We start from the raw sequence: 13,006 nt of genomic DNA, 5'->3' as shown, positions 1-13,006 counted from the left end.
GTGAGTTGAACCATCAAGGGTTCCTATTAAAATATACAATAAGAGATAATTACCGGGAAGAGTATAGAACGTCCAAATATCAGCTCCCAACGACAAGACTGGAGATTTAGTTTGTAGCACCCTTCGCTTGATCCATAAGGAATCCAGAAAACTAAAATATAAATATAAAGCAGGATTAGGGTTCGTAATCAATAGCAACAAACAAAACACGATGATACGAGATAGAACGGAGGTCAATGTTATTCAATGTTATAATCTTTGTTCGCATCTGGTCAAACTTTCATAGATTTAGTTAATGACACATACACAATAAACAGTTGAGTTCCGTTTAGTTTCATTCAAAAGGTAACACTTTAAATTGAGTAATTCACACAATTTGTTTATCATACCGGTCAGTGAAACTAATTTGATAGTTTCCTTTGATTGTTTAAGTCCATTTCGTTTCGTCTGAATACAAGACTGGTTACTTGAAGGTTGATGAAACGTGCAAGAAGAAAGACCAAAGGGAGCAATCCGTTTTCCTCAGTGTTTTCCTCCAAAGCTAAATGTGTTACCGACAGAACTATATCACAGAACTATATATATTAACTGTCATGGTTGCATCCAACACTAACCTATGTTTACAGTACTAGCAGGGCCAAGTTGCCATTATTAGAAAATTGAGAAGACATTTAAAACATATTCGCAAATAGTCAGCATCTATCCTTTAATGTAAATGAAATGCATATATGTTTGCATCATAAAGCAAACAAAAATTGTGTTTGCAATGTTCATTTAAAAAAAAAAATGTATTGTGCAAAATCTCATGTCTATTATCTCATTTTCATTAAAGTCTTATTAGGTTGTTATAGTTTTACAAGTTTACAAAGAGCTGCATTTAATTGCATTTTACTTGTGTTATTTATGTTAGTTATTGAAATTAAGATAGCAGATATATGTAAATGTATGTTTTCCAGTAATTTGAATTCAAGTTTGAGTTTATGTCTAATAACATTCTTTTTCCAGATCTAAAGTTATTACAACTGAAATGACGTGTTTAATCTCACTTCATGTTTCAGATCTCTCTCTGACATTTTTGACATTGCTCATAAAAACATTGCAGATGACAACAACAAAAAACAAGTTAACGATTAGAAAGCAATCATATTACCTGAGCATTTGTCCTTAAAGCGTGAAGGTTGCATACAATGAATTATCCTTTATTGACAGACATCGGTAAATTGATCAGCGCTATGATATGGAATATCCTAATAAAAACATGAGCAAGCGACATTTTACTTGTGTTATGTTTGCTTTTCACCATGTTTTACTACCGGTGGTACTGCTTCCTTTAATTTACCGCTAGGAGAATTATTTCACGTGTTTACTCTGTATTATGATGTTATTTTATTTTTTTCAAACCACACCGAGGGTGTTACTATTGTATTTAGTCTAGAACGTTTTCAGTTGTAACTTTGAAAGTTTTTGCATCAGATTTAGGGCACCAGATAAGTTTATTTGGATGTCATTGTATTAAACATGTGTAGCCGGGGTGATATATTCCTCACTCTCACTAACCAACTACTCTCTGACCCCCATCTCCTTCCCATATCATATTTAAAATTGCCACAGCGATTTAATCGGCATTCAAAACACGTCATTATCTTATCTTATTTCAGAGAGAGAGAGAGATACATCTCGTTAATGTTAATATATTCAAGCTCCCCTCACTGTTATACCATGTAGTAGCCATTTGATTGTACTGTACATGGTCTAGGCTTTATTGATGTCTGTAATCCTTTGATATCTCTGCTTTTTTTTCTGTGCGAAAGTAAATGTACGGGACGCTCAGTACATTACAGTAAACTTAACTGATGTATTAAAATTGTTCCAAAGCTCTTTCTCAGCTTTTGTCACTCATTTCTTAAATATCTTTCTTCATATGTTTTTATATAAGATATGGACTTATACTGGCCGGAATTAACATGATCTAAACTGTATCTTAAATTTTCTTGAATTTCAAGAGGAAAAGGAAACAACAATCTGTACAGAAGAGGGCAAGAGATAGTCATCAATCAATAACTAAACAATCAATAATTATCGATAATGTACCTTTAACGTTCTTTGATATCAAGTTGAAAATATTATGCATCGATGTACAAGGCGGCAGCAGACAGGAATCAAACCTGATGATTAAAGAAACAGGATAAGAAAATTTAGCTAACAAAGAGACAGAATCAGAGACTCCATAATGATCAGACGCTCGATTCAAATAACCATATCAAAAGAGATACCATTGTTAATCTCCATTTCCTACTACACTATGTACCGGCGGAACGATGTAAAAGCTTGTTCTATGTATTTCATTAACGACGTGCGCTTTATACATAATTACTCTCCGGTGATGTACCGCATATAATAACCAGCTGAGCAATGTTTGCGAGATAATTTAACAAAATTAATATTAACTATAAATTACACTATTAGTTTCACATCTTAATTACCCCATTCACCATCACCATCACTATCACTATCACCTGCACCATCACCACCATTATCACCACCACCAACATTACCATTATCAATATAATCATCGCCATCATCATCACAATCACCATCATCATCATCTTAATCACCATCATCATCATCATCATCATCATCATCATCATCATCATCATCATCATCATCATCATCATCATCATCATCATCATCATCATCATCATCATCATCATCATCATCATCATCATCATCATCATCATCATCATCGTCATCATTATCAATATCATCACTATAGTCACTATCATCATCATCATTGTCGCTATTCTGGTCATTTGTGTGACCACCATAACCATCATCACCAGTTTTACAATCATGATCCCTATCACTATCATCACGTACCACCATCATCGTCATCAGTATCACCATATGATCCCACGATCATCATCCCATGCATCATGATCATTAAAATCATCATAATCATCATCATCACCGTCATTGTCATCGATGTGATCATCGTAAGCATCATCACCATATGATTCCACGATCATCATGGTAATCATCATAATTATTAACATCACTATCACCACCAAAATCACCAAAACCATCATCATAATCATCATCTTCATCACCATATTATTCCAAGATCATCATCATGTCAGTCACCATCACAATAACCACCACCATCATCACCACCACCATCATCAATATCACTATCAACACCATCATCACCACCGTCATCAACATCATCATCAACACCACCAACATAACTACCACCTCCACCATCAACATTAACATCATCATCACCATCATCACCACCATTATCATCATCATCATCATCATCATCATCATCATCATCATCATCATCATCACCATCATCTTCATCACAATCATCACCATTATCACCATCATCACTATCACCATCATCATCATCATCATCATCATCATCATCATCATCATCATCATCATCATCATCATCATCATCATCATCATCATCATCATCATCATCATCATCATCACCATATGATTCCATGATCATCACCATCACAACCAACATCATCACCACAATCACCACCAATATAACTATCAAACCACCATCAACATCATCATCCACACAATCACAATCATCAACACAATATTGGTCACAACCATCACCATCACCACAAACACAACTAGCACCACCATCACCATCAATTATAACATCATCACCATCATCACCATTATCACCATCATCACTATCACCACAATCATCGCCATTCACCATCATTGGCATTGCTACAATCACAATCACCATCACAACCACCACCACCATCATGATCACCATCACGGTTCTGGTCATTTGTGTGACCCCATAACTATAGTAAAAACTTTTACCATCATAATCACCAGCACTATCGCCGTCATCATCATCACCATATGATCCAAAAATCTTCATTTTATGCATAATTATCCAAATTATTATCACAATCACCATCATCATCATATGATTCCACGATCATCATGATTGTTAACATCACCAATAACATCACTACCAACATCACTACCAACATAACCATCATTACCGTCACCATCATCACCATCACCATTATGATCACCAACACCATCATCACCATCACCATCGTTATCACCATCGTTATCACCATCATCATCACCATCATCATCATGATTATCACCATGATTATCACCATGATTATCACCATCATCATATATCACTATTACCATCCTCACCAACACCATCATCGCCATTACCATCACCATCATTGCCATCACCATCATTGCCATCACCATATGCATCATGATTATTAACCTCATTATCATCTTCATCATCATCGTAGGGATTATTAATACCACCACCATCATCATCATCACCAACATCACAATATGATTCCACGATCGTCATCATCGTAAGCATCATGATTATTAACATAACCATCACCACCAACACTATCATCGTCACCACCATCATCATCCCCTCCATCAACATTATCAGACCACAATCACCAGTTTCTCTTATCATATATCCATCTTTACCACAATATTCATTACAATAACCGTTCCCATCACCATCACCATCATCATCACCATCACCACCATCATCATCACCACTGTGTCACTTTTGGTTTCCTTTATCCTTATCTATTACCTTCATTGCCTTATCTTTTCTTTCGTCTTTATCCATTACTTTCCAAAAAGGAAAAGGAAAGAAAAACTTTAAACATATTCTACTTCAAAAAACTGCACACATCACGAAGGCCTTCTAACGATTTTAAACCCAGACAGTGTCTAGACGTATCCATGGCAACCTCGAGGTACTTGTTTGTCAGTAAATTCAAGGTGTTTTTATTAAGGACACGCCGTCTATTCCATTGAACACAACTTATTTTCATTGTATTGTTCAAGTATTTGATTGACAGGTATCGAACGAAAGAAAATGTTAAACTATTGAAAGTGTCAGTACAGTCAGTGTACCACTTTAGCAAGAGAAAAAATATGATGAAATAAGTTAGTAGACTTTCAGGATAAATAAACTGTGAACTGTCCGAGTAGAAAAGAGAAGAAATTTTTAACGTAGAGATGTATAATATAAATGTGTACAGTGTAGGGTATATATTACACGGCTAATTTTTGCAACTGGAAATGTTGCGACAACACAATGTACAGTATATAGTGATTTGGAAGGGTCATAGGCCTTGCAGGTTGGGGGGAGGGTGTGTGTGTGTGACAAGGGGGGGGGGGGGGTGAGCAGAATACTGCACTGTGAGAAAGCACCTACAGTAAAATCTGAAATATCAAGCTAAAAACCAATGTACTGTGTTTGTTTCTACTGTACTGCAAACAATGAGAATAGAAGAGAAAAATATATACGTGATTTTGAGTATTATTTACATATAGACTGTTTGATTGGTCTCTACTGTGTGGGGATTGACTGTAATGTTATGTGGGTTAATAATATGCATAAATCAAGATATTTTTGTTGCATGGGTTGGGGTGGGTGGGGAGAGGTTGGGGTAGGAAGCAAAGGGTTGGAGTGGAGGAGTCGAAGACAGGTTGTTGATCAGAAGAGAGTGACGATAATAGTATGACAGAAGGAGACCTTGCTGAGTATGTGTATGTTTGTGGGTGTGTGGGGGCGGGGGGTCGGGGGAGGGAGTGCGTGGGGATAAATGTGTTATTAACAAGTGTTATAAATATAGATTAAGGAAATGGGGTGAGTGGTCCATCATTATTGCAGGGGGCGGATAAGGGAAAACTTATGGTAATATAGTTGACAGGGGTGCCAAATAAATGGTTGAAGAAAATTACAACCTGTTAATTTATATCACTGTTTGTTTTTTACTTAAATATCAATGTGCATTAATTATCAGTTTATTCATATATTAATTATGAAGTAAAAGAGTCCTGATAACACATTGAGCATTTTCCCCCTTCCCTTTTATATCTCATTAAATTTCTTTTGGTTAATCTAAATGATCGAAGTGAGTACATATTTACTTTGGGTTCCTTTTGGCCAAATATATATATATATATATATATATATATATATATATATATATATATATATATATATATATATATATATATATATATATATATATATATATATATATATATATATATATATATATATATATATATATATATATATATATATATATATATATATATATATATATATATATATATATATATATATATATATATATATATATATATATATATATATATATATATATATATATATATATATATATATATATATATATATATATATATATATCTATATCTATATCTATATCTATATCTATATCTATATATATATCTATATATATATATATATATATATATATATATATATATATATATATATATATATATATATATATATATATATATATATATATATATATATATATAATATTTGCAGTAATGATGCCTCATTTATTGATATGATTATATCCTACTTTTTTATTATTATAATTTCAATGAGATATGTTATTATTAAGTGTAAGCTAGGGCCTCGTATGTCTTTATTTAAACAAATTTCATTCTTTTGAAGAATTTATAGGTCAATTCTATGTGTTTCTTTCTCATTTTGTCTCTATTTTACTCTCCCATTAATCATATCCATTACCTGATGAGTGTTCCGTCATTGTAAGGTCATTTCTTTATCTAATTTCTTTTTCATTCGTTTTGTTTAACTTCTACATTTATCTAAATCTATTATTAAACAACCCTCAACAACTACTAAATATAACTATATCAATAATTCTTTTCTTGTTTACACCATTAGTATCAAGTAGTTATTTAATTAATGACTTATATTATATATTACTATTAATTATACTTACTCCAGTTGCTTAAATCTTTGAGAGTGCTGTACATAGTTTAATATTCCATTAACTTCATGTTTATTCATTTCTCTCCCTTCCTCTGTCTTTATGTGCATCATCTCTATTGATGTTAGGATTGGTAGAGAGAGACCAGAGGAGAGGATGATGTTCCCATCTTCATCAATCTTACTAAAGGAAAAGCCTAGATTCACACAGTATATGGGAATCTGAAGAAAGGAAAGTAATGAATATAATTAATATCATCATGTTTGTTTACATGATAAATCAACTTAGTAGTATTAACTTCATAATTGTTTAAATTCATATCAATCAAATGATAGTTTGTTTAGTTTAATCATAGTCTCTTGTTGTTTTGTAGAATATATAATAACTAGTGGTTTGAGTTTGTTCAAAAAGGGTAACTTTATTTCTAAAGTTTGTTTTATTTTATTTGTATTTAGGGGATAAATACGAGGGGAACCGGTCTTAAATTTGATTTGAGACCGATGATGACGTCATCGAGGAGGCTGAGCGGAGGCGATAGCCGAGGTCCGCTCAGCCCTTCTCGATGACGTCATCAGAGAACTTTGCCCTACTGACTATAGTAGTAGTGGTTACGTTTTTGTTAGGCTTAGCGACAAGGTTTCTTCTGTTATAGTGTCATCATTTGACGCTTTGCGCTTCGGTTCTTCGTTGAAGCACCTCGATAAGGTTGCTGAAATTGACTCTAGCTCAAAATTGATCCCTAAGTCATTCATGTTACTCGTAGTATTTACCTAGATGATTTAAGAAATACGTACAGTGGGTATTGAGACTCGGTGTGTGTGAAACAAATACAGTACTACAAGTAGGCTTTATATACTGTACAGTATTCTTTTGCAATTTGGAACATTTCTTTGTCAAACATATATGCACATACTCATGGCAACGTTACACCATGTCTTCATTTCTTTTAATAAATGACTCCATGATTGTCACGGCAACAAACCAGTGTTTGTCTAACATTTCGATTCTGAAGCAATTCTCCTCTCTATACACTCGACCAGTCTCGAATGCGATTCGAGACTGGTCCAGTATACAGAAAGTTGGTTTAGGCATTTTTGAAAAAGTGATATTTGGTCGGGGTATTAGTAGGGTGACTTAGTGCTGGGGAGGGCGTGGATATGGTTAACACTCGTAAATGTTATATTGTTATTGTGCGAAGGGCGAGAGATAAATAGACCGATGGGTGTCGTACTGGGTTGAGATGGGTGTGGTAGGGGTAAGGATGGGTACTTTAGGGTAGGGGAGCATGTAGACCGCTTATACATATTAAATATTATTTGTATTTTACGGTGAGTTTGAAATCTGAAGAAAACGGATTTATCAGTGTTTAAAGTTTAACACATATTTTGTTTCTAACTGATCTATTGTTATTATTAAAAATATTTATTTTGTTCTGTGTTTTATATTAAATGTAGTTTTATGGAGATATTAATTTCACAATCAGATCCTGTTTTGCTATTTATCACTATGTATATATCTATATATATTTTATTTGGGGGGGGGGGGAGGGCGGGAATGAAAGAAGAATTTTTTATCTTTCAGGATACTTTGCGTTAAATTTAGAAAAGATGAAAGAATATCTTAAATTATTTGTATTGTTTGTAGTTGAAGAATATCATTACAACGTGTTTATTAATGTTGTTTACTGTTGTTTCATAAATATGTCTATGTATTATCCTTAAAGAGTTAGGATGGGGGCAGTTGAAGCAATGAGTTATGTAGTCAATATGTGTAACTTATTTTAATGTAATTATTTGTTTGGAACAAGGGTGGAACTGTATACCTTGCTGTTTAAAGACAATACAACGATATCATTTTATTTGTTGATGAAGAATATATATACTCGGGTAATTAATTTATGTTGTTTACTTTTAAATATAATTTGTTTATCTGTTTTGACTACAAATCAAGGGTGGTGAGTTCAATGGTTAGTACAGATATTTATATTTGTACTTGCGTTTGGAGTATTAAAACACATTGTGATATACAATTATTATTTATTGCTGAATTATATTGAAACAACGCGTAAATAAGTTGTTGTTGTTTACTAAGTAAACATTTTTTTTTATAAATTCCTTTGCCTACAAGTCAAGAATTGTAAAGGTGAATAATGGTAGCAGCAGTTGTAATTTATTTCAAAGCTATAATCGTTCCTTTTGTCTGAAATGAGGTATCCATTAATCCTTTGTATACAAACATTTGTTATTATTTACCTTAATATGTATATTTACTCCTGACTTTAAACATTTTTTTTCTTCAAATTTTATTTATAGTGCAGCGCTATATCATTGTCGTTTGTTTTGACAACAATTACAAAAGACTTGCAAGCGATTTTACAGTCATTTGTTTATTAAGCATATCAAAACAATTCGTAAAATATGTTGTTAACTGTTTACTTTGAAGACACAAATTTCCATCAAGGCAGATGAAGGAAATCTAGTCATGACAGCAATTGGTCTGACATTATTTACATATATTCATATTAATTTTATAAGAGGAGGGTGACATTGTATTAATATTATGATGATGATTATTATTATTATTATTTTTATTTTGTTTTACAAACACTTGATATTTTTTGTTTATTTTCAGTGTGGTTTAATTATCAATACTTATTTGATCTCTGTTCATCATCGTTATCACACACAGTAGACGATTCAGGAGTTTCCATTTCACGACGAGGGTAACATACGAGGGAGTGGTAGGTTGGTTATTTAAAGATATTTATATCAAGGTTGGTTACTCTTTAGTAAATACAAGTTGAGTGACACTTTCATGACCAAGGGGGGGGGGGTAGCAATGGGTTTCTAGTCTTGTAAATTTATTGATTTTTATATAGTGAAAGTATTATTTTATTTATTTTAAAAATAAGTTGTACCATATTAATGATTGAGGAAGACTGCTTTGTGTTTAACGTTACCAAATCATAGCCACGGTTTCAGTTAAATGTTTAAACTGTACCCCATGACGGGTTTGAGTGAAGTGATATGTATTTTTGATGTTTTAGCTAAGGGTTGTAGGGAGGTGAATAGTTTACTTTTGAGAGGAAGGTGAGTTGTGGTATTGACTCATTCCATTAAATACAGACAATTAGAGGGAGAAACAGGGATATTCATGAATACTTGTTATTATTTTTTATATTTGTTGAATGTTTATGGTGAGACTTGACTGTATTCTTTGTTAATAGACACAATTCAATATTAATCAAGGGTAAACATTTTTCATTATGTTATCTTCCTCAAAATAATGTGGTCGGGAGGGATTATGTTATATTAGATTTCGTACTCACATGATCCATTGACGGTGTACTTACATTATGACTGGACGCTTTCACCAGGAGCTCTACGGCTGTCCTCTGTACTGACACAGTGTCTTTGTTACTGATGACTACATTTTGTGAGCACAACTCTATAATAGTTTGAACGTCATCAGCCTGTTAAAGAAGATAACATTGTTTTAGCAAAAACAGATGAGAAATGCAAAGGTACAGAATAATAACTATTTATGAAAATTATATACAATCAAATCCCACGTTACTAGTCCTTACAATAATAACTAATATATATATGGAGATTCCTGTTCTGTGTGATGAGGCTAGGTGGTTGTAACATGTATGGGCGCAGTGTACAGTACACACATAACTTGTGTAAGGACCCAACTCCTGAAATCTGAAATATAATATGTCAAAACACTATCATGCTTTATATAGCCATGATGATCAGTCGTCTTGTACGGGATCAATAAATCAGTGCAAGTAAAAACGATTGATATGTATTCATACGCATACCTTTCCCATGATAGACATTAGAGAAAAAAAAAACAGAAAAGGTTATACATAAAAGTTTCAGGAAAAAATAATCAGCAGGATAGTCATTATATTTTACCTCCCTCGTTTACATACTGTTACGTTGGCATGCGAGAGGTCTCGATAATTAATTTTTAACGAGACACAAGCCTGGGTTCGTTTCCGTAAGGAACACAGACAAATTGACGAGTCTAGAGAATTTGAATGAGAACGTAAACTATATTGAACAATGCAGTTTGCTCCAACAACAACAAGTGGTAATCACAAACATATAGAAAATTACTCACAAACTTAACAAGATAGGATATACTTTGAAACACGCTGGTCTCTTCCAACGGCAATATCCCTCAGTGGCCACGACCTTGATGACGACGATTCTCGGTGCGTTGTACCGCGAAATTCACTGGACCTCGACGAAGTTTCTCGCGATCCCAGAAACAGCAGTCACCTTCTTTCCGGCGATGCTCTAAAATAGAAGACGGACTTCCAGCCACAGTAGAGTGAAGCACAAGTCGAACTTCTCGCCGACTAAATATTACCAGAATCAGTCCAAAATCAGCTTTATAGCCACCAACTCCTGGCGTAACGAACTTCCTCAACGGAGACAGAAATTCTTCACCTTCTCCGAAATAACGACTGGAACACTGTAGTTTCACAGCAAAGTCCTCTTCAAACTTATGAATGGAAGTGTAGAATCAATCTTGGTATCGATATCTCAATCCCTCAGAAACTACTGGCAGTTGAGCACTGACGATATACAGAAGAATGGTATAATCTGTGTCGTTGCTTGTATTCGTTCAGAAACTGAGAAACTCTCCGATCTGGGCGGGTTTTTATACGATTCGCCATGTCAAGAATCATCTAGAACCTTCTTGATACAGCTGAGTAACAACTCGACCCAGTTTCTCTATTCGCGGAAGTCCTTTGCACATCTCGCGAACATTGCAGAGAATCCGCCAAGATGTGTGCACAGCTTACACGCGATTTCACGTAAACCGAAGTTAACCCGAGACCAGCGTGTCATCACAAGGAATATACCAGAACAATCGGGTATCATAACATTCTGACACGGTAACCCGACCTAATTTCTCAAATATTGATTTATCACGTAGGCAATTTCAAATACTTTCTATATTATAACATTAGGTTCCTCACTAGCAGTGACTAGCGTTAAGCTACAATGGGCCCTCGTAACACCCTCCCCCTTAAAGGAAAGTTTGAATGTAATGAAAACTTTATAATCTCTTACATTCTGCTATATCTTATCACATATTCTAACTTTGTTACACTTGAACAAATTTTCGTTAAATATTTATCAAACAACTTTTAAGTTATGCATAATAAATAATTCTGAGTGTTCTTTATACACATGTATAGTGACGTTATCTTTGTCTTGTCTTATATACAATAAATTCATGTGAATCTGGACAACGCATCAGCCATCACATTGTCTTTTCCTTTTATGTGCTTTACATCAAGATTGTACTCTTGTAAAATTAAACTCCATCTCATTAATCTCTGATTCTTATTCTACATTCTATGTATGAAATTGAGAAGATTATGATCAGTAAACACAAGCACAGGGTAGACAGTAGTATGCAAATATATATCGAAACGTTGCAGTGATAACAGGAGTGCAAGACATTCCTTTTCAATAGTTGAATAATTCCTGGTTTGAACACTCTGTTCTTTGCATTTTTGTCATACCATTGTTTCATTTTGGCTGGACCTTGCTCCAAATTTTCTCTACCTGATTTTGTTTTAGGGAGAGGACCAACGCAATCAATAATGACTCTACCAAAAGGCTCATCAAAAGAAAGGATTGGCTTCATAGGTGCAGGCGGTATTTTCTGGTTGGGCTTCCCAACCACCTGACATGTATGGCACGACCTACAGTAATCAGCCACATCACTCCGGATTTTGGGCCACCAAAAATGTTTTAGAATCCTAGCACATGTTTTCCTGCCATTGGCCCTCGTAACAATACCCCCTCCCCCCCCCCCCCATCCTCCAACTCCACATGCACACAAACACACGGAAACAAAACCGATCCAGGCAAATTTAATTTAACAGAACCAAAGTCTAACCAACCTTCTTCCATTTACCGGATTGGAGATCAAGATGACAGGCATTACTCGGCCACAAAACTGAAAAACAGAATAAAACTGGAATCAACAAAGTACATTTAGTAACTTCACCGATGCGATGCATTTAAGACTCCCAATAAATTATACCTAAGTTAACTATTTTTTTAATATAAATATAATATATATTAAAAAAAAACATTTTTACCTGCAGGATTTTCATTTAGGATCACACTGGCCTACCGTCACTACGACATTCGCCGAAC

At 34.1% G+C, this 13,006-nt stretch overlaps 2 protein-coding genes across 3 annotated transcripts in view; one reads left to right on the top strand and one right to left on the bottom strand.

Annotated features, from left to right (window-relative positions):
- The window catches only part of LOC139982309 (uncharacterized), a 540,410-nt gene that overhangs the window by 399,503 nt on the left and 127,901 nt on the right, over positions 1 to 13,006 (top strand). The gene's annotated exons all lie outside the window — the stretch shown is intronic.
- The window catches only part of LOC139982297 (uncharacterized), a 35,097-nt gene that overhangs the window by 7,989 nt on the left and 14,102 nt on the right, over positions 1 to 13,006 (bottom strand). For both annotated transcript variants that reach the window (XM_071994989.1, XM_071994990.1), the window contains exons 6-10: positions 12,748 to 12,803; positions 10,165 to 10,284; positions 6,825 to 7,033; positions 2,092 to 2,165; positions 54 to 151 (exon numbers count right to left, since the gene is read on the bottom strand). In XM_071994989.1, the coding sequence (XP_071851090.1) occupies positions 54 to 151; positions 2,092 to 2,165; positions 6,825 to 7,033; positions 10,165 to 10,284; positions 12,748 to 12,803 (557 nt within the window). The remainder of the gene's footprint in view (positions 1 to 53; positions 152 to 2,091; positions 2,166 to 6,824; positions 7,034 to 10,164; positions 10,285 to 12,747; positions 12,804 to 13,006) is intronic.

Source organism: Apostichopus japonicus, chromosome 16 (assembly GCF_037975245.1).
Source record: "Apostichopus japonicus isolate 1M-3 chromosome 16, ASM3797524v1, whole genome shotgun sequence".
NCBI lineage: Eukaryota > Metazoa > Echinodermata > Holothuroidea > Aspidochirotida > Stichopodidae > Apostichopus > Apostichopus japonicus.
This window is presented reverse-complemented; position numbering and strand designations above follow the sequence as displayed.